At 47.2% G+C, this 23,104-nt stretch overlaps 1 protein-coding gene across 1 annotated transcript in view; it reads right to left on the bottom strand.

The window, feature by feature from the left end:
* SLC7A5 (solute carrier family 7 (amino acid transporter light chain, L system), member 5) overlaps positions 1-23,104 on the bottom strand; it is a gene marked incomplete at its 5' end in the record, with an annotated part of 34,711 nt that overhangs the window by 11,121 nt on the left and 486 nt on the right. Inside the window, one exon of the mRNA XM_009082526.1 lies at positions 9,293-9,418. Coding sequence (XP_009080774.1) covers positions 9,293-9,418 — 126 coding nt within the window. The remainder of the gene's footprint in view (positions 1-9,292; positions 9,419-23,104) is intronic.

Raw genomic sequence — 23,104 nt, 5'->3', positions numbered from 1 at the left:
AGAAAGGCAGTGTGGGACCATTGGGAGGAGCTCTGAAGCAGAGGAATGAATTCAAAGCCTGTAATTTTCATACCCTGTGGGTGGGTGGGAGATAACTAATTCCTCACACACCTCTCCTTGCACCCACCTTGGCACACACCTAACCCATCCCTGGGAAGTACTGGCATCAAAATGCTGCTGCTGGCAAAGGAGGGGCAGGTCAGCACAGGGACAGCCAAGAGAGTGGGGGAGGAAGAAAGGAAAGGAAAAAAAGGAAGGAAAGGAAAGAAAGGAAGGAAAGAGGAAAAGAGGAAAGGGGGAAAAGGGGAGGGAAGATTCTTTCTTATATCTAATCTAAACATGTCCTCTCACAGTTTAAAACCATTACCTCTTGTCCTATTCTAACAGGCCCTGCTAAAAGAATCCCAGAATCATTTAGGTTGGAAAAGACCTCCAAGATCATCATGTCCAGTCTTTGACTGATCACCACCTTGTCAACTAGACCAGGATGTGCTGGAGGGAGAGAGGAACAGTGACCATGCTGAACCATCTACAAATGGGCTACAAAATCTCCCAGACACCCAGCATCCTTCAAGCCCCGACATGCAATTCCAGCCTCTGGGCTTAGAGGCTTGAACTGCAGACTTGGATCCAATCAAGGGTTACAAACCTGCAGGTGAGGCTGCCAAGCATAGCCTCAGCTGCTCCCAGGGAGCCCAAGGTGTGCAGTTGAGCACATCCCAAGCACAGCTCTGCCCACCCCTGTTCCCCCCATGCCCCCCAGCCCGTGCCTGCTCTCCAGGCAGTGCCCTGCCCGTGCCCAGCACCCCGGAGAGCTGGAGCCTGGTTTGAACTGCCTGTTCAACTGCACTCTGCTCTACAATTAACCAAATTAAGGTAACAAGCTCTGACATAAACCCCATTTGCTGCTCTTGCCAGCTGCCAAGACTCTGGTAATTGCAGCAGGTCACCCGGGGCCCTGCTGTGGGAGGGATGATTTTGGGTTGAGGCACTGCGTGTTCAGACCCTTTCTGCAAAAATGTTCATTTGCTCCCCAGTCATGTCCATTCTGGTTTTAATAGCACAGCAATCTTCTCTTGCAGAAAGCTTTCATGACAATTAAATGTGTTTCGCTTGCCCAAACAGCGAGGAGAGGGAACATGGCCATGGAGAGAGCTCAGCATGAGGGGGAGGGCACTCAGTGCCACTCGCCTGGCAGAGAAACACAGCCAGGGGGAAACGTGGTGGATATACCAAAAACCCCAGAAGAGAAGATCCACTCAGCTGCTGAGCCATTTCCTGAGAAAGGCAGTGAAAATTCAGTTGGTTGAGTCAGAAAAACAAGGGAGGGGTGGGGGCCTGGGTTAGGAGAGCATTCTCAGCAGCTTGGAGCTCCCTGGGAAGCACAGCTCAGTATCCACACGAGCTCTTTGCTCCTCTCTGGTTGTTGCCTCTCTGCAGCTCAGCATTAGGCAGTTCTGAACAGTATCAATTAAATTTGTGTCCTGTAGCAGAGGTGTTGATAGCCTGAAAGACACAGCCACAACTTTGGAGAGCAGGGAGGTCATTCAATGAGGAGCTGCAGCTCCTAGGATTCTCACCACTGGCTGAGGACAGGCTGTGACCCTTCTCATTTCAGCCACTTCCTTCTGTTTGGAAAAGCTGATGAACTCTATTAGTGTCACTTAGCAAGAGCTCTTCTTTCTTCTCCAGAGTGACACCAAGGCTTTGGGCTCCTGGATTCACCCCACACTACTCAAGCTTCACAACTCCATCAGGACATTACTAAGGCCAGATAACACATTGTCACCTTTCCCACCTCCTCTGCATCCTGCTGATACACCAAAAACCTTTTACCCTCGTCCTCCTAAGCAAACACTTCCTGATTTTCACAATCTCTGTCCTGCCAGAATATTTGCTGATGGGAAATAAGGCAGCAGATGCAGAAGCAGCATTGGGAGCCCTGGAGGCAGCAAGCCCAGAGGCTGTGCAGACCCTGGATGGATGAACAGGTTTCCTTTGATCCTTGGTACAGCGTGGAAAGGTACTTCCTAAATGGTCCCTTGTCTATCCCTATTCAGGCAGAGGAACACCAAGGTGTAAACCCTTAATAAACCAACCAGTGGTTTCCAGCTTGTTTTCCCTTTTCACATCAACCAACAGGTTCGATCCACATCCATAAAAACCTGTGATTGAGAATGACAAACAGGTATGAGCCACTGAAGAGGCTAACAGAGCCAACCAGCTCGATGTGCAGGAGAGCTAGGAACATTTGGGGAGGGCAGATCCTCCTGCCTATCCCCCACACCTCCATTCATTTCAGCCCAGTAGTCAAAGGCTGTGGGAAAGAATTGATATAAAAAGCAGGGAAAAGCCCACAAGTACATCCAGACATAAAGCTATCGGTTCCAGGTACACCTTGGGCATGAAGAGTGCTCCTGCTGCCACCAGAGATGAGAGAAAGACAGAGAAATGAGACTAGACAGAGCTGCAAAGGAGCAAATACCAAAGTATTAGGTGTTCTCCAATTAACTATGTCTGCATTGCTGGGATAGCTGCACTGGGAAAAACGAGAAGCCAAGGGAGACTTCCATGTCAGCTGCCTCAGAACCCACTCAGGGGTGAGCAGCGTCACCTGGGACAAGCATGAGATATCTCCTCAGCCTCCATCCACCTTGATCCAGCTCAGCACCCGACATTTCACCCAGGATCCAAAAAACAAACACGCTACAACCCACAACTCCTTGGCTAAAGCAGCTTTTGTGATGTCAAGGCACATTTCCACTCTGAAGAGTTAAGGCAGTGCTGAGCCTCCATTCACAAAGTCAAACGAACAGCAGCTCACATCAGCCTCAAAGCTTGATATTAAACAAACAAAAGCTCCACCATCCTTAAAACTTGATATTAAATAAACACCATCTCACATCAGACTTAAAGATCAAGCTTCCAACTCCTACAGATCAAAACAAGCAGCACGGGTCACTGACCCACTGCTGCCACAGGTCACTGGCCCACTGCTTCTGTATTTTGGGCTGTTGTTTTTGTTGGTTTGAGTTTTTTTATTGTTATAAATGCATTTTATTTATTTTTGGAAAGGCAACTTCACACTTGTACAGTGCAAAAGCCCAGAGAGGCTGAACTCTGCCCTTGAATCTCTAAGTGCCAAAACTTTTCTGGGCAGAGAGGGCAAGAAAACAACTGTCTGAGCAAAACCAAAGTGCTGCTCCTACCAAGGCAGAGCAGGCAGGCTGCACAGCACACTCACCTGCCATGCCCACTGCCCTCAGCACTTCCATCCACCTCTGGCTGGAAGAGAAATCCAAGATTAGAGAGCAAGAGGCCCATAAAACATCATTGTGTTGGATCAACCCTCCGGCGTTTGATGCCTGATTAATCTCCAGCATGAGGCTGATGTGATTTGGAGGTGCAGCATGCTGGCAGCATTCCCAGCTTCCTTGTCCGTGCTCTCCTGAAGCACAGTCTGCTGCTCACCATGTGCTCTGTGAGCAAGAGGGTGAGCAAGGGAAGCACAAGAGGTTGCCTTCAAAACTCAGCGCTGGAAAAATGCATTCCATGGGCATTTCAGGATGCCAATGGGACATGCAGCAGCACAGGCAGCTGTAGGGCATGTTTTTCTGCAATCCTTCATGCCTGAGCCTCCACCCCAACCTGCAGGGACACACTCAGAGGCTTGAGGGATGTTCACTATCCATTGGCTTTGGCTCTTGACTGCCAGAGAGGATCTGCAGTGCGAGTTAGTCACAGGCTGGGTGGGTGAACACTCATCTGCTCTGGCTCTGGGTTCCAAACTTCTCTCACAGATCCACCACCAGTTGAGCTTTGTGTCCCAGGTTGTATTCTACAGCCAGTCTACTACAGCCTTGGGAGAGTAGATTCCTCCAGGCACAGACACCAGTGCAAAGGCACTGCTGCATCTGCCCTCAGTGAGCAGGGCATGACTGAGCATAGAACCATGGAGATGTTTGGGTTGGAAGGGACTTTAAAGCTCATCTTGTTCCACCCCCTGCCATGGGCAGGGACACCTTCCCCTTACCTAGATTGCTCCAAGCCCCATCCAACCTCACCTGGAACACTCCCAGGGATGGAGCAGCCACAGCTGCTCTGGACAACCTGTGCCAGTGCCTCAGCACCCTCACAGGGAGGAATTTCCTTGCAATATCCCATCTAAACCTACTCTTTCAGTTTGAAGCCATTTCACCTTGTCCTGTCACTCTATGTCCTTGTAGCACATGTCCAACAGGTCCATATCCTTCCTGTGCTAGAGACCTCAGAGCTGGATGCAGTATTTCAGGTGGGACTTCACCAGAGCAGAGGAGCAGAATCTTCTCCTCACCTGGGGATCAGCCCAGGATACAGTTGGTTTCTGGGCTGTGAGTGCACACTGATACGGCCGGAAATGAAAAATATGAATAAATCAGTTGAAAACAAACTCCTAAACATCAACCTGTGGATCAGGTTTGCTCTTGGGTTCACACTACAGCCCAGGTCAAAGGAAAACTCGTGGCTGATTTCTTTGCATGAAGTTCCCACCTCTGGATGGCCTAGAGTGATTAAACACAGGTACAAACCCCAGAGAATTCAGACAATGACCACTCTTGTTTCCCCTCATTATCTGCCATTGTGTTTTGAGACTCAGGGGAGCCTGAGAGTTAATCACCAGCCCTGAAAACCAGTTTTCCTGGCAGGACCCTCCCCAGGCTCACACCTGTATCCTCATCACTGCTACTCAGCCCTGGGTCTCCCTCCAGGTCTGCCTCAAGGGGCATTTTTGGGACACTCAACTGATGTTGCCACTGGCAGCAGAGAAGAAAATCTGTGAGGAAAGGAAGAGGGAGTAAACTTTCCCTCCTGCCCCTTTCTTAATCACAGGATTTTTCACCAAAACAAAGGCAGGGAAATAAAATGTGAACAGGAAACTACTGAAATCAGCCATGGGGAGATAGACAGAGACAAAGGGGAGTTTTCTAACAAAAGGCAAAGGGATTTGATAAATGAAAGCAGTACCCAGATGTGCTCACCCACAGCACTCTGACCTTGTCCTGCACCTGGAGCACTACAAATGCCACTCAGAAGAGATGAGCTCAGTACACTGAAGGTCTGAATCTGCCTTTCAGTACTTTCAGAAACCCTCCCGTGATGAGTTCAGAATTTCCAGACATAACATCACCTCTAAACATCATTTGACAATGGTATCAGGGTGGGGGTGGCAGTGCTGCCTGAGATTGTCCATGGTGAGGCACTGGCACAGGTTGCCCAGAGAAGCTGTGGCTGCTCCATCCCTGGGAGTGTTCCAGGTGAGGTTGGATGGGGCTTGGAGCAACCTGAGCTAGTGGGAGGTGTCCCTGCCCATGGCAGGGGTGGAACTGGATGAGCTCTAAGGTCTGTCCAACCCAAACCATTCCATGATACTATGATAAAACTCCCTCAAATGAATCTCAACCCTCCCTGCCCAACCTAAGCTGGCAAAGGTCTGGAGTTAAACATGCCTACTCTGTCCTTAATTTATCCTGTGCTCAGGTGGCAGATGCAGCTGTGCTGGTCTCTGAGAAGCCCAGGGAAGGGATTTAGGGAGACAAATGCTGCTGCCATCAAACAGGTGCTTGAGGCACTGCAGACAAGGAATTTAACATAAGAAATGAGACATGAAAAGAGAAAAGGGACAATAAATAAAGGGGCTATAAATAAAGGGACAATAAATCCAATCAAAGTAATTTAATAAAACAAGTGTTAAATTCTATTTCCTTAAGTCCCCAGTGCCCAATTCTGGGGTTTCTTTAAGCAGAAGTGCTGATGAGGAACGGTAGAAGGGCTGGAGCCCAGCAGGCCCCACTGCCTCAGGGCACATAAACACTCCAGAAACACTAAGACATCATCAACAGCAAAAAATAGATCTGTAACATGCCTCTGATATGAGTTTTTTTTTGACAAAAAATCCTCCCCTGAACTCCCTCGCATGTAAAAAAAATGAACGTGTCCTTAAAGATCACCCAAAACACCACCATTTCATGCCTAGGTTAGTTTTTATGGGAAGTTTTTAAGGTGAAGAGTGATCAGGTATGAAAATGAGAGCTGCAAACCTAACCACAGACCTCTGTGTCACAACCAGTGCAGAAAACATCCCTCAAACCTACTGTCCAAATCCCCTCCATCTAGTCCCAGGCATCCCAGGTCAAGAGTATGGCCAAAAAATACCCATCTGGACCACTTGAGAGAGCTGGGAAAACAGTAGAACCAAAACCAAGCCCAATTTTTATAACACTAGAGTGAAAAAATCCTGATCCTGTCTATGTTCTAAGTTATTTATAGTATTTCAGTGCTGCAGCCTGGTGAGTTCATGGAGAAGGTTTCATACACCAACACATCGAGTCCAGGGCACTGAAATTTTTAAACCAATACATCTCCAGCCCCAAAAAAGGCTTTTAAAAATGTAACTTTTGTATTAATAAAAGAATTTCATCCCAAGTGGATCAGCTACACTGAGTCAACTCTCAAGCAGTTGAAAGGCTGAGTAGGAAAGCAACTTCCACCCTCCTTTTGAAGCAGCATGAAAGGAGTGATGTAAAACAGCTGCCTGAGGGAGATCACAGGGAAATGCTCTTTTCTGTGTGGCAATATTGCCACAGAGTTCTTTGTCTTGAGATGTTACTGTTTGTCTGAAACCAGGAAAATAGCCAGTGAAAGGAGAAAGAGAGGAAAAGCCAAAAGCTGGAGGCAGGAGAGGTCAATACGGAGAGATTTCTCTCACAGAAATTTCCACATTTGAACAAAAAAAAGTGGTGTTGCTTCTCTTGTCTGTTTATAGATACTGTAAACACAAACCAGCATTGGGACAGGAACCATTAAAACCATTTCATCAGCCAGTTAAATCATCATTAAAATTGTCATTAAAACCAGTTAATCATCATGGGAACACACAAGCCCTGAAACAGCAGCCTCAGGCAGATCAGTTTGGAGGGGATTTCACTCCAAAACAGTCACCAGAGTGGGATGGATTTACCCAGCTGGTGGTGGGAGAGTCCTCTTTGTCCCAAAAGTGTTGGAATGGGAACAGCAAAACACAAGGGCAGTGTGTGGAGGAGCAGTAAAGGCATGGAAATGGGGTTCTCTAGGGGACAAAAATGGAGAACACTGCAGTGTTTTCCCATTTTCAGTCACTGCAAATGGGAATTTTCATGCTTTCCTTGAAGAATTCAGAGGAAAAAAGACAATCTCTTGCTGTATCCCTGCTAAATCACCTGGCATGACTTAAAGGAGCATGGAGCCAGTCGCAAAATGCAGGTGGAAGTTAAGAAAGGCCACAGGAAAGGAGCTTGCACGTTCTTAAGGACTTAGCAGAGAGCTTGCAGCTTCCCTAAGGAGATTAGTAAAATCCATGTTAGACCCCAGGGAGAATCCCAGTGGTAAAACAGGAACTCAAACAAGCAGTGATGTGTCACTTAGGACAAGGTGTAAACCAGAATGCTCTGCAGATCCCAAGGATCCCACTCTGAACCAGTTTGCTTATAGATTCATAAATTGTTAAGAGGTTGGAACAGACCCGAGGGACCATCCAAGTCCCAACCCCCTGCCCTTGGCAGGGACATCTCCTACCAGACCAGGTTGCTCAAGGCTTTATCCAGCCTGGCTTGGAACACAGTTATGTTGAGTGTTGTGTGTTCAGACAACACCTCTTTGCCTTCAGGTGTTATCACCTAACTATTGCTTTTGACCTTCTTACCTTTCACCCTGCCTGAAGCTGCCACATGGGTTAGCAGGAAAAGAAATCACATGAGTGAGCTGCACTGCAAGGTGGGTACAGGTCATGGCTGCACCTCTGCAGAGCTACAAACACCTGAAGCTGTCATGAACTTCAGAAAAAGGAAAATAACTCCTCAGACAGAAGAGTAGAGGGTGGAATTTTTTGTACATAGAACCATGGAATGGTTTGTGTTGGAAGGACCTTAAAACTCATCTTCTTCCACTCCCCACCATGGGCACGGACAACTTCCACTAGTCCAGGTTGCTCCAAGCCCCATCCAATCTGGCCTGGAACACTGCCACTGGTTACAGATATAAGCCAAGGGAAATATAGTGGATTTACACCTGAGGAACCAGAGCAGCAAGTGCTTCCTCCTCAACACAAGGCCAAATTAACAGTACAGAGGGAGAGAAGGTGAGATACAGAAGATGAAAATTAAGATTTTTTTTCAAACAGATTTATGGTGATTAAGCTTTTTCCTTCTAAGAGAGGAAAAAAGGGTTCAGCACAGCAGCATGGGGAGTTGTGGAGAGGAAGGAGGTGTGCTTTGTGATAAGCCTCAAACAATGTCTCTGTTGAGCCCAAGCACTGAGCTGGAAGAAAATAAAACCTCTGACAAAGCAAGAAATTCTGCAAAGACAGCACTGGCTCCCAGAGCTGAGCCAGGAATTAGAGAGATTCATGTGCACACACAGACATACTGTACAGAGACAGCACTCCCTGGGGATTTTCTCTCTTTTAACAAACAGGGCCTGTACTCTTCCCTGAAAAAGAAGTTGATTTCCACAGAACTTGCACAAAAAAGGCCACACTAAAGCTGATCTGTGTGGATTAACTAATCAGATGGGTTTGGAACAAAGTATCTCCCTAGGTTTCAGAGGATTTGATGTGTGCATGAACCAAACAAGTAAAACCACCAAAAATTTGCTTTATCTTCCCATTTTTATCTTTTTTTTTCAGACGCTGGTTGACAGATGTGTGTGCTAGTGTCAGATGAGAGCCCCAGTATCTCTGTTACTCACATGGCCTCTGCAGCCCTGTCTGACCCATGTGTCCCTGTGTGACCCATGGGCTTGGCCAAGTTACTCCACACCTGGAGGAGGAGAAGGGAAACTTGCAGGGATAGTTTGTAGAAGAACGAAAATGACTGAGGATGGTTTGCATGTACAACTAATCTCTACTAGCAAATGGCCATAACCAGCCACCAGTTACAGAAGAGGCTTCCAAGTGCAAGAGCACAAAAAGTTCACTCCCTGTAGATGTGGCAGCTCTGCAATCCCAAAGGGAGAGGTTCCAGTGACTGTATTAAGTGGGAAATACCTTGGGTGGTACATGCTGGGTTCCAACAGCACAAAATCAAGCCTAACAGTGGTAGAAATACAAAATATCACAAACAAAATGCAAAACCTCAGCAGAGCATAAGCTAGAAATATCATCCAAGCACAAAAAAGCCCTTCTGCCAGGGATGAAATCTTGGGGTAGGACTCTTGGGCTTTCTCCCTCCTTCTGCTCTAACTGCACAGCACCTTCCAAAGGAAAAGGAAATGTACTCACCCCTTGCAAGCTGCACGAAGCCAAGGATGATGATCAGGGCCAGTGCCAGCAGCTTGGCTGCAGCAAAGGCATCCTGGACACGAGTAGCAGCTTTCACACTGTAGCAATTCACTGCCGTAAGCAGCACTGAGGGAACAGACAAGAAGATACATCAGCTTTCAGAGAAACACTTAAAACACAAACTAAATTACAACAAATTTTTAGATTAGATATTACGGAGAAATTCTTCCCTGTGAGGGTGCTGAGGCACTGGCACAGGTTGCCCAGAGAAGCTGTGGCTGCCCCAACCCTGGAAGTGTTCCAGGCCAAATTGGATGGGACCTTGGAGCAACCTGGGCTGGTGAAAGGTGTCACTGCACATGGGAAACACTTAAAACACAAACTAAATTACAACAAATTTTTAGATTAGATATTACGGAGAAATTCTTCCCTGTGAGGGTGCTGAGGCACTGGCACAGGTTGCCCAGAGAAGCTGTGGCTGCCCCAACCCTGGAAGTGTTCCAGGCCAAATTGGATGGGACCTTGGAGCAACCTGGGCTGGTGAAAGGTGTCACTGCACATGGCAAGGAGTGGGATGATCTATACTGCACATGGCAAGGAGTGGGACTGGATGATCTATAACCATCCTGTGATTTCATGATTTGCTCTTTGCTAGAACCTAACCAAATACAGAGTCTCTTCTTAAAACCAAAACTTGTTGAAAGCAAAGCCCTGCAGCCTCATACTTCTCAATTCCATGTTTCATTCTGACAACAGGTGGTTTGAATCACGCCTGTGGTCCTTGGGACAAGGAATGGCTCTGCTGCATTGGAAAATACACTTCTGAGAGCATATAAATAAAAAGCCTTGCTGCAGCCATTAGCATCAAAGTGCTTGGCTGCAACCCCTGTTAGGTAGATAAAGTTTAATGCTGCTGTTGTATGAAACACTACAGAAACATCAGGACAAGCTTCCAGGGCTGATATATAGTTATTTTATAACAATACTACCCAAAAAGGCTATTGAGACCACACTCAGCTGCATCTGCACACACAAGAAGGAGGAGCTGTCCCTGTCCTGACCCACTGGGCTATGAGACAAACAACACCTGCAGGTCAGTGGGGCAGTGGGAGGAGAAGTTGGATCAGTGGAAACCCTCATCCTCTGCTTGACCTGCTGGACCAGCAGTGCCAGGGGTGGCTGCACAGGGTTTAGAGGTGCTCCCAGGGCCACGACCACAGGGATGGAGGAGAGGATTGCCCAGGACGGTGCTGCCTCCGCATCAGCATTTTGAGAAACTCCTGCTACCTACAGGTTGCTCTGTGGTTAATGCAACTACTGAAGCTTAATTTCCAACACTTTTTGCCTTATTCCTCCCTCACTCCCTCTGTATCACCCACTCCAGCCAGTGTGACCCTCCTGCCAGGAGGTTTAGGACAGCCTAAACCAGGTCTTGTCTAAAGGCTCCTGGCCAAGCTTCACAGAGAGCAATGGCTAAAAACTCTCCTGCTCTTCCAAATCACTTACTATTTTAGTGCCCTGATCACTCCCCAGAGCCTGCTGCTTGTTATAGAGACAGGCAAATGTCACACACAAGATAACAGTGCCCCACGTGCTGGATGTCCTCACCCCCCTTGTGCAGAGTCACCCCTCACTGTCCCCATGCCAGCTTGGCAGCAGTGTCCAGCTCTGACCAGCCACCAGCAGCTCAGGGAGGAGCAATCTCAGCCCTTCTCCTGGAGCTGGAGGCTTTTCTCTTGCTCCCAGCAAGAACACAATAAACTGCACCGAGACATAAAACCACGGGAGGAGGAAGGAGTATTTGAGCATTTCAAAGGGCTCGTGGCCACCCTGCATCATGCCCTGCCTTGGTAGGAGTTCTGGGAAACACAGAGCCCAAGGCAGGGCTGAGAGTAGCCTTCCTGGAACATATGGGCAGAGACAGGCTCAGATGTACCCACAGAGAGGCTCAGACTTCAGGACTGCAGTATCTGGGGCTGACAGCAACAATTAGACTTGATGGTCTCACTTGAGTCAGTGATGAGAGTGACAGGACTTCCTGGTGACTCACAGGCAAGAAGGGAAACAGCAGCAGAGAGGAGAGAAGTGGCTACAGGGCTCAGCCAAGGGCTGCTCATAGGGGAGCTTTGGACAGGAAGAGCAAAGCCAGTCCCAGCACAGGCTACCTGTCATAGAATCATAAACTTATATGATCATGGAATGGTTTGGGTTGGAAGGGACCTTAAAGACCATCTTGTTCCACCCCCTGCCATGGGCAGGGACACCTTCCATCAGCTCAGGTTGCTCCAAGTCTCATCCAACCCAGAAGGGGCAGCCACAGCTTCTCTGGGCAACTTGTGCCAGTATCCTTTCAGGATCATTGGCTCTCCACATTCCCCACCCCCTAAATCCCTAGGATCTGGTGTCATTTCAATACAAGAACATTTAAACTTAGAAGTGAAAGAGTTGGATGCCTTCACAAAGCAAACCACATGGTCCACAATAGCCTACAAGAATGAAGGCCAAAAGTAAGTCTGGAATTTTAGATTGGCTTTGCTTTGTACCATGTCCTTCCAGCTCCTTTGGGAGTGTGGGATTTTGGAGTGAGACCAAAAGGATCCAGAGCTGGTTTTGGGGAAGGACAGTACGAGCTGGGCCTTGGCTGACCTGTCCCAGCTCACAGTCAAGAGCACGAGCAAGGAACCGTGCTGAGACCTGCCATGCCACTGTCCCTGCCCCAGGGTTCCTCCACCCACTGCTGCTCCAGGGAGATACACTGCAGCTAAAGAGAAAGTTATGCCATGCCCAAGTCTGGATGCTTTGCAGCATCCCCAGCAGGCTCAGCACTATCACAGGCTGTAGGGTCACAGCTCTGTCACCACACAGAGAGACTGGGACATATCTGCCCCCGAGCAGGGAACTACAGGGACATTGTCAGCTAACAGGGGATGAGAAAACAAAGGTTAGCAAGGTCAACTGGGCTCATTCTACTCTGCTTTTGTGAGACCTCACCTGGAGTACTTCACACAGTTCTGGTGTCCCCAACATCAGTAGGACATGGAACTGTTGGAGCAAGTCCAGAGGAGGCCACAAAGCTGAAAAGAGGACTGGAGCACCTTCCTTATGAGAGAGTTGGGGCTGTTCAGCCTGGAGAAAAGAAGACTGTGTGCAGACCTCAGAGCAACCTGCCAGGATCTGAAGGGGCTCCAGGGAAGCTGCAGAGGGACTCTGTTAGGAACTGCAGTGACAGGACAAGGAGTAATGGGGAGAAATTGAAAGAGGGAAATTCTTAGGAAGAAGTTTTCCCTGTGAGTGTGGTGAGACACTGACACAGGTTGCCCAGGGAGGCTGTGGCTGCCCCAGCCCTGGCAGTGTTCAAAGCCAGGTTGGATAAAGCCTTGAGCAACCTGTTCTGGTGGGAGGTGTCCCTGCCCAGGGTAGGGGGTTCGGACTAGTTGATCTCTAGGCTCCATTCCAACCCCTTAACATTCTATGATTCTATGAACTTACAGTATGACTAATGCTACAGGCTTGAGAAGAAAACACAGTGAAATATCAGCCACCACAGCTCACAATTCCTGGACTAAAAGCACCTCCAGTGAATCCCAGTGGGGAGAGAGAAGAGGATTCAGGATTCCCTTCGACCAGTGATTAGGCTAAAAATAAATCCCTGCTTGTTTACAGAGGGATATTTAAAGGCTGAGCACACACATCTAAAAGCACAATTCTCCCTCAGTGAAGAGAGCCCTGTGAGGTGTGACAGTGACATTCCCTTCCCCATTTAGGCATTCTGGGGTTGCGACAATAGCTGCTTTGGCCTCCACTTCAATGCTAAAGTCTCAAGGCTATTTTTCATGTTTGGGCTCTGTACAGAGGCTCCTGGATGGACAGTGGTGGTGAACATACAAGGTAAAAGCTTCCTACACAGTCCAAATGTCTCTATTGAGCCCTAAATCCCCAACAGTGACAAACAGGCTCCTTAAACATAAGAAAACACATTGGGTCAAAGGCTGAACAGAGCTTCTGCCAGGCCAGTCCTGAGTCAGAGGCTTTCCAGTCACAATCCCTCTGTTTTGCTTTTCCCACTGTGTAGTGGACTACAGAGAAAGGCCAGAAGCTGAGACAGGGGAGCTTTAGGTCAGAGGTTAGGAAAAATATTTTCTCTGTTAGGGTGTTCAGGCACTGGAATATTGCCCAGGGAGGTGGTGGAGTCACCATTGCTGGAAGTGTTTAAGAGGCATCTGGATCTGGTGCTGGAGGATATGGTTTAGGGTTTAGGGGTTACAGCAGTGACAGGTTAATGGTTGGGTTGATGATCTTAGAGGTCTCTTCCAACCTCAATGGTTCTATGATTCTAATAATACTTGTCTTTCCTAAAGGAGCATTGGAGGAGTTACTCCACTTAAATGCTTTCACTATAGGAAGGGCCAAAACCCTCCCAGTTTCACCCATCAGAAAGAATCCTACAGACAGAAAAACACAATGAAAACTTGTGCAGTGAAACTGCAAGATGAATTCCAGTGGCTGCTGATCTTCCCAGGAGAGCAGAGGGTTAGGATTTCTTCAAGCATCAAGCTGTATTGCTTTGATGTGAGCTGCTGCCCTGCAAGGCAGGGGCTGCGGGACTCCTCCTGGCACTGCTCCCTCACCTCGCATGAACTGCTCTGCAGGAAAAACACGGCAAAGCTGCACAGCCACAGCTTTGCTGTAAATCAGGGCAGTGATACAGCACAGGGACAGATCAGTCTGGGCTGCCCTGATTTCTGCAGCAGCTTTCCTAAGGCTCCAGCCACCAGCCGCTGTCAGATGCCAACAGGCAGTGAGACAGACCCTTGGTGTGACCCACTGGGGCTATTATCAGGAATCATTCTAGGAATAATCATTTCAGCATGACCTGACGTGACACAGCTTGGCTGGTCCAGCAGCCCCTCTCCAAAGGCTTGACATAATTGGGATAATAAGAGCTAGAAAGCTGCAGTGATGGCAGATGTAGGGGAGGAGGGCCATGGAATTACAGAATAGTTTGGGTGAGAAGGACCTTAAAGATCATCCCATTCCACCCTTTGCCATGGGCTGGGACACCTCCCACTAGCCCAGGTTGCTCCAAGCTCCATCCAACCTGGCCTGGAACACTTCCAGGGATGGAGCAGCCACAGCTTCTCTGGACAGCCTGTGCCAGTGCCTCAGCGCCCTCACAGGGAAGGATTTCCTTCTAATATCCAATCTAACCCTGCCCTCTGGGAGTGAAAAGGCATTAAAGGATCTCTTCCTTTGAATGTTTCCAGGGATGGGGCCTCCACCACCTCTCTGGGCAAACTACATCAGTGCCTCACAGCTTATTTCTTATATCTAATCTCAACTGAGTTAGTTATTTACTTGTCACTCTGGCAGAATTAGTAAAGCCCCTGGGGTTTGAGTGTTGCAGAACATGCTCAGCAGCTGCTGTTCACCCCTTCACCCCTCTGGGGACTGCTCCAGCCTGGCTGAGGTGCAGCTTCATTCGAAGCCACAAGGGAAGTTGGAGCTTTCAAAGGGAAGTTTGGCTTTTTAAACACAACAACAGCTCTGACTTCAATATTTACTCTATCCTAGCAGTCCCTGCTGGCTTCAGGCATCTCACATAACCTGCTCCACTGGCACCCACCTGCACAGCCAGGTAATTCCAATACTGATAGGAACAAGAACAAAGTGACTAATGCAGAGCAGGACTTTACCCAAACACAACTCAGTTTATGGCCATATTCCTTTGAACTCACATTCCAAGATCCCTCCCAAACATGATTTCTGGATGAAAACATGGAATAAATGCCTACAAGGCAGACATGGAAAGGGATCATCACAATCCCACCAAGAACAAATCCTTGACAAACAGTATATGGAACAGCAGCTCCTGTGCCTACAGAGGAAAGGCAGGAGAGCTGCTCTGTGGCTAGTGGGCATGGAGCCCTGACACAGGTACACTTGGGCCTGGCAGTTATGATGCAATACTCTTGGCAAAATTCCTATAGAAAAAGGCAGGGCTGCAGCTTCCCTGGTATAATGGAACATAGATATGGACTGGAGATGGAGTAAAGACAGTGCTCAGGGAGGACTTCGTTGGGAACAAAGCAAACAATGAGCAGCCAAGGCACAGTCCTGCAGCATCCTCATTCACAGGGGGAAAAGGATCCAGCTCCAGCCTCACATGGAACTGGCTGGAGCTTGTTCCACCCAAGATCTTCAGCAGCTTTTCAGGTGAAATGTTTCTGGAATGAGGGCAGGAATTCCTGAGGTACTGGCACAGCTGCATTCATGCTGCCTGTGGTGTTATACACCTTGAGAGCTTTGCACAATGGCACTTTTGTCCTTTATTCCATCTCCTGTAGGTTTCCCTAGTCCTAACCTGTAGTACTGCCTATGCAATTCAATATACATCCCTGCAACATGGATGCGTGGAAGTAGCTGTTTTAGAGGAATAAACTCATTAATTGTTGCAAGTTCCTCATGGATTCCTATTCATGGTATTACAGGACAGAGTGAAAACGCATAGTAGGTTGGGAACTTGTATAAAAAGGGAAAATCCACCTCAGCTTCCCCACGAGGAAAACAGGGACTATAAACTGTTTTATCATGCATGACTCCTGCTTGTAACTCATATTTCCAAAGTGCTTAGCCCTTGCAACTGAAAGATGATGCTTCCATTTACCATCTGCCACTGGAGGATGTTGATTTCCTCTTATAATTACTCACAGAACAGTTCCAGCTCCTTTCCATTCCCCATCCTACAGCACAGGCTGCTCCTTTCACTCTTTATAAAAGAGCAGATGACACACAAGCAGTTTTCTTTCTACCAACAACAGTGTGAGCAGGTTTCAGGCAGAGACAAGACAAGCTGAGCCTGTGGCCAGCAAGAAACAAATCCCAGGGCTGGCACAGGCACAGAATGCTCTATAGGCTTCAGGGAGCTGCTGCCTGAGCTCACCAGAGGTTGAAATTGAAAATAAAGAGTTACTCCACACAGGACAAACAAGGAATTATGCTGTGCTGACTACAGTGGTTTAAACACATGGGAAAATCAAATCACTACAGCACAAAACCCGACCAATTTTACATTCCAGTGGCTGTGACCCCACAGTGTCTCCCAATCTCAATAATGCTGCCCAGAGAGGCTGTGGCTGCCCCAGCCCTGGCAGTGTTCAAAGCCAGGTTGGATAAAGCCTTGAGCAACCTGTTCTGGTCGGAGGTGTCCCTGCCCAGGGCAGGGGGTTGGGACTGGATGATTTCTAAGCTCCATTCCAACCCCTTAACAATCTATGAACCTACTCTCAGATGACTATTTCTAACAACAATCTAACATGAGACATACAAGGATGTAGATAGAATGGTTCAGGAAATTTCAGCTTGATAGATATTGATTGAACACTTTTGCCCTGCAAGAGGTGAAGAGAAAAAGCAGAGGAAAAAAGCTCTGCAGGTATTTCTTCAAGGACAAATCCCTGGAGAAACTTAACCCCCAGGACAAACAGTGTGGAGAAGGGAAAGGCTTGGGGGCACATGAGGCTGTTGGAAAGGAGCACTTGGCCACAGAGCAAATGTGTCTATATTAAAATCTACTTATAATAATCAACATACCTGGCAATGGTTTAGAGTTTCCTTTTGATATTGCTTCCCAAAACAGCAGTGCTCAGGGAATGAGTCCATCAACAAACCAGTAAAAGGAGAAAGCAAATGCTGCCCTACCACTAGAGCTTAAAAGATCAGCTCCAGATCTACCTCCTGAGACCAGACTCTGGATGAGGCTCCAGACACCCTCAGTGTGCCACAGCTCCATCTCTCCACTGCCTTCCAATTCCAGCCCAGCTGAGACAGGCTGGGAGCTGAGAGCTGGAGCAGCTAGTGCAAGGTGTGATGGCACTGGGATGTCATCCTGTGATCCCAGAAGTATCCACCCCCTCAAGCTTCCAGAATTCTGCCAGAATAAATTTCCAAGCACTTCCTTGCCATTTCTCTCTAGAGCTGTGCCAGGTAGTGCAGCACACTCAGGGCCACAAGGCAGCACTGGAGCTCAGGGAAGAACCTCACCACTTGCAGATGCTGCAGAGGCTGGACCTCAAGTCTATATTCCTTTGGTACCAACATCCCATAACAGTAACACACTTTATTCTAACTGTGTAGCACATGAGGAATTTATCACTGTTAGGGGAGGTGACTCGTGGCTAGAGGTAGGAGTTACTATTTTGTCTCCTTAGGAAGAAGCTTGTGATTTACTGCCCAAGCTTCCAGATGACATGACACAGCAATTCCACAAAATAGGTCATTTTACCACAGGAAGGAAAACAAAATAGAGAGAGAAAAGATAGGGAGAAAGATTCTGTATTTCTTCTATTCCCAGCAAAATTAACTATCATAAGCTAAACATCTCTTCCACCATGTCCAACTCATAGGATCTTCCTCACAGCAAGCAACACTCAGTGATACTTTATGTACCATCACCATCCTTGTCACAATGATACTCAGGTGTTGGATCTGCAAAATTTGGCATCTTACCAGCACACCATGAGGTTGCACTTCTATAGAAGCACATTTCCATAGCTGTACTGAACTGAATTCCACAAACCCACAGGAACGTGGCTGAGCTTCAGCATCGAGTGCTACATCCTGAATCACGAACTCAACCGTGAAAAACTCCAGGCAGGTTTTGGTCTGAGTCATGTGCCATGCAGGGGGCGGAATTCAGCTCTGCATCCTGGCTGGAAAAACTGCCTCCTCATCCACTGAATTTGATCTACTGGCCACACTGGGACTGTGTGAGTCTTGGATATTCAAAACGTCAAGTGGTGTTGCTTGGAATGAGATCAACCATGGACAGTTTCTCTGCAATAACCTTCCCAGTCTGTTCATGCCAGAAGGGAAAGACTCTGAAGGAGCTCAATGATAACATAAATCATTCAAACACAGCAAAATGGAATGGGACAGAGGTTGTGAGAGCCAGGAGAAGGGTGGATTCAAGAGGACTGTTTTAAGAGCCCCCCAAACCTTCACTGATCTCAGGAGAGTCCTGTTAGTGTCAGGGCCTGTTTTCATTAATGCTGTTCCCTCTAATTAAATGGAGATTAAACCAGCAACCTCAGCCTGCAGCATTAGCCATCCAGCAGGGATTCTCCAGACCCTTCCTTCCACTCTGATCAAACAAGGGCCTATTTACTGATGCAGCTCAGTCACTTAATCCACCTTGCTGGAGGGGGGGGAAAAAATCACATCTTCAAAGCTTCACACCCAGCTTGTCCTGGCAGATTAATTAGAAGCAGCAATGCTGCAGAATAAACCCATCTCAGACAGGCAGGGGCTGTATTTTGTGTCTGCCTTGCTCACCAGCTAATACCTGATGAGGTGAAAATCCACCTCTTCCCTTTAAACAGCTGGTGAGAGCTGAGCTTGGCAGGTTTGAAGGAAAACCATAATGCCAAATAAAGATGCTTCTGCTTTCTACATCTGCAATTCCTGGGGGAAATGCTGACACTGAAGAGTCACTTGTGGACACAGCTACTACTTGGCAAGTGTTCAGGGCATGTTTGTACCCTTTTGCCTGGGTTTGACTTCAGTCTCCAACTCTTACTCACAAGTTATTCTGAAGGGTGTCAGGCACTTGCACAAGACAAGTGCTGTTAGACATGACTCAGCTCTGCTCTGACTGCTATTAATTCCCTCACTATTTGGCTGTTCTGAACCAATGAGAGGAATGACGAATTCCTCATCATTTCCCTGGAATTCCACTTGCAGGAGGAGTGCCTAAAATAATATTTCAGAAGCACTGAAGGAAGTCTAAATAAATTCTGAAGAAGATTAAAGTCCTGTGGCTCTGGAAGGAGCAGATATTGCTGTATTGGGGTTACTACTGCCAGATTAGCTCATATAATTGACAAGTGATAAAAGAAATCAGAAGGAATCAATTGTTGATTTGACATTGGAGATCAAGAATAAAATGATATGCAACTGGCAGGGGTTTATCACAGAATATCCTGAGCTGGAAGGCATCATCAATCCAATTCCTGGCTTCTCAAGCTGCCATGGAGCACATTAGACTGCAAGAAATAGGTAAATGATAAAACAGGTAAATTACAGAATAAGCTGTATGGAGCTCTCAGGGTGTCTGGGAGGAAGTGTACATGTGTAGCATGAAGAGTTCAGGCACTTGGGAAACACCAAGCAAACACCAGCTCCGGGCTGACAGCAGTGTTATTTACCCCTTGTTTCCCTTATCTACAGGGAATTAATTTACTGCCCCACAACTCAGATACCTCAGGGTACACCTGTAGGAAGGTGCTGCTCTGTGAGTAGGAAATGTGCAAATGAAGGGGTCAAAATAAGGAATATCTGTGGCATCTTTACCTGGCCGGTCTGGAATTTTGCACCTGTAGAACACACACTGCTGTGTTCTTTGATTTGGAATGATTTGTGTTAAGATTTAGCAGTTCCAGTTGAAGACATGAACACAAGTCAAAGAGAATCTGACCCACTCACACCTGAGACAGAGCACAGGATCCTTAACAGTTTCATTCTTTGCCACGTACAGTATTGATACTGTAATGTAGGTCATCAAATCTGCAAAGCCAGGACCTAGTGACTGTCCCTCCATCTGCTACAGAAGAGGTAAGACTGGTTTAGATGAGATCAGATTTGGGGGAATTCAAATTCCTGTTGGGTTTTCACACACATGCACAAACTGTATCATTAACCATAACTTCTTCTGTCCCAAACATCTGGCTACAGAGTGGACTTGGTGCTTGTTGTGCCTTGGCATTTGCTGTTGTGATTGATCAGTTCTAAAAGCACCTGCAAGGTAAAATCAGATGCTCAGGTTCCTGAAGCACCCAAGCAATCTGCAGCCTGCAAAGTTTTCAGCCAACATACCTGCAAACTCTCACACCCGAGGAGCTGTGGCTGTCTTGTGGTGAACAACAAATGAGCCAAGCTAATGATGAACCCTGACCCATCTTGCTGCAGGAAGAGTTCCCTGTAGTAAATTCCCACACTTTATTGGCAAACACCACAAGCATTCATGGTGGCCCATGAAAGGAGTGTTCTTGCATACCAACTGTGTGTAGATTACAATCTTCAGAGCAGAAAATGCCTAGTTGTAGTTAAATTCCATTTACCACCCACCTTGTTTCCCTCAACACCTTCAGAGGAGCAAAATTCCCCTATTCCAACCATTTTTTCTTTCATTCCAGACTGTGATTTAGATTATCTTAATGCCTAGGAATTCAGACTCTGCACTTCATGGTGGCAAATGCCCAACAACACATTATTTATTCAACTGTTCAACACCAGCAAAGTGGAAACAAGTCACTTTTGTTATTTCTCCTCTTATTAGGAACTGTGCAGCCAACTTCATGTTGAGATACAAACTCTGCAGGGAACAGAGCTGGGACTGTTCTAGAAGGTTCAATTTTGGCTACTATATTCCAGCCCTGGGCCCCAAATTCCTCTGTTACTTCCTAAACTGTTCTTCCCCGCTCTGACATAACTCATTAATGTATGTGCTACAGCAAATACACAAATAGGTCATTTTTTTTCTCCTCTAAGGATTCAAAAAACACGAAGTTAAGTAGTTTATATTTGGAACAATCACGTAACAAAGCTGCTTGTTAGTCCACCCAAGTTTTGTGTGGCTCACTGAGTCCTTGGAGCAGATTGACTTCATTTATTGTTCCTAGTCCATGATGTGGTTTTGGCACCAGAGAGTTGAAAAGCTAATTCCAAAACTCCAAGTTCCCCACAGCTGCCTTTGCTGAGGGCAATGCAGGATGAACTAACCTTCTGCAGCAAAGGAGACAAACACACATTTAACCCAAAGCATAAACAAAAGAGGAGCCAGTGGTGCAGGGAGGGAGGAGAGTTGAAAGAAGGAACACATGGAAGTGATGCAGATTTGGAGAACTTGAAACTCTTTCCTTAGCATTTCAAGATAAAGGTCCAAGAACAAATTCTGCTTCAGGGAAACTCCTAATTGCTACTAAAGGAAAGTTGGAGACATTTATTGGAGAAGCTAAGTGGGATGAGACCTAGCTTCAAGATGCTGCAGTCCATCCTCTTCTCACTGAACAGATCTCTCCACGGGCAAGTCTATGTTACCCCTGCACAGGTTTTTTTGACCAGAGCAATCGGAACAGACACCTCACCCCTATTTTGGGAATGATCCTGCAGATGAAAAGTTAGTTGTTATTATTAGCAACATGTTCTCAAAGGCTTTTTCAACTACAACATGTGTGTGCACAGCAAAACTTTGCCATGAGACAGGACAAAACTCACCTAATCAATGCCCTAATTCCTTAGCTTCTCAGCAAGGAACACAAATGCCATGTGCATCCATGCCCCACTCCAGTGTGTCCCTGAGGAAACCACACTGGCAGGAAAGCTCCTAAATCAGATCTCCAATATGCAAGACACTCATGAGCAGAACTACTTCCTAACCTTGCTACAGCTTTCTTAGTTGAATGACTATACGTCCTTGATACATGTGAAAAACTTGGATGGAAATCCACATGGTTATGTACTCTTATTCCTGAAATTCAGCTGGGGACTGAGGAAGTTTCAATCTTGTCCAAAAAAAGTACAATTCACTGACTTGTGTGTTATAAATCTTATTATTACCAGCCACCCAAACAATTTATCCACCAGAGCCTCAGTCAGTTCAGATATGAAGACATTTACAGACAATATATCTTCCCATAACAACCATGTCCTGCAGCTTTTGGATGCCTGAGAGCCACAGAGGGGGAAGGAATCTCACACAATCCCTTTGGAAAGGGCAGCAGGAACCAGCAGCCTTCCCCTCACAACCTCAAAATGCAGAATTGAAAGGTCTCCTGCCTGTAATTTTGTACACTGAATAAATGTTTTATAAAGCCCTGACCAAATATGCTCTGCCAATATACAGCTTTATAAAGGCACAAGAAGGAGCAGTGGAGCAGAACACACGGAATGGGAAACGAGGAGGGAAAGGCAGAAAATGTTCCTGGATTTAAAGGATGAGGAATTTGGATGGGCTGAGTTTGCAGTCACTGGAGGAATGCAAAACGGAGTGTGAGTGGCCAAACTGCAGATCCCAAAACACTAGAGAGGTGACCAAAACTGCAGCAGGAGAGAGATCTGTGCCCTGGCAGACATGAGTGGCCCTGAGTTCATCACAGCATGACTGAACTTCTCTGCAAGGCAAAACCTCATGAAATACAACGTTTGCTAACAACAAAAACCCCATAAAAACAGGTTTGGTGCATGATATCAGTGCACACAGAGCCAGGAAACATCTCCTCTCACAACTGGTGCTGAAACCAACCAGGCATAGAGCACAGGCCACGTTCAGCACCAGCTGCTTGTGACAGATAATTTCCCAAGTGCACATTATCCTCACCTATGTCTGCACATCAACACCCACCCCAGCACTGCAGGGGCACAAGGGATTTTACTCTGCCTAAACACAGTCCTGTGGGAGAGCATGAGAGACCCTATTCCAGCACACAGGGAAAATGCACCGTGCATTTATTGCATGCTGCTCACTGCACTGCCAGAAATCTGAGGCTCACTACAGTACAACTGGCATTTAGGGGAACTTCTTGCTCGATTTATTTGGGATGGGGCCGCGTTTCCTACTGTTCAAAATCAGCTGAAAGCCCCAGTGTGCAGCCAGCAGAGCACAGGAGAGATGGTGCATCTCCTCCAGAGTGATGGGCTCAAGGCAGCTCACTGTTAGGGCAGAGTTTTGGGGGAAGGAGATGGTGAGCAGGGAGCCACGTGGGGCAGCAGGACAGCGTGCACACACAGAGAGTGCCAGAATCATAAAATGGTTTGGGT

Source organism: Acanthisitta chloris, unplaced genomic scaffold, assembly GCF_000695815.1.
Source record: "Acanthisitta chloris isolate BGI_N310 unplaced genomic scaffold, ASM69581v1 scaffold15069, whole genome shotgun sequence".
Taxonomy (NCBI): domain Eukaryota; kingdom Metazoa; phylum Chordata; class Aves; order Passeriformes; family Acanthisittidae; genus Acanthisitta; species Acanthisitta chloris.
The sequence above is the reverse complement of the archived record's forward strand: the minus strand, read 5'-3'. Positions and strand labels throughout refer to the sequence as shown.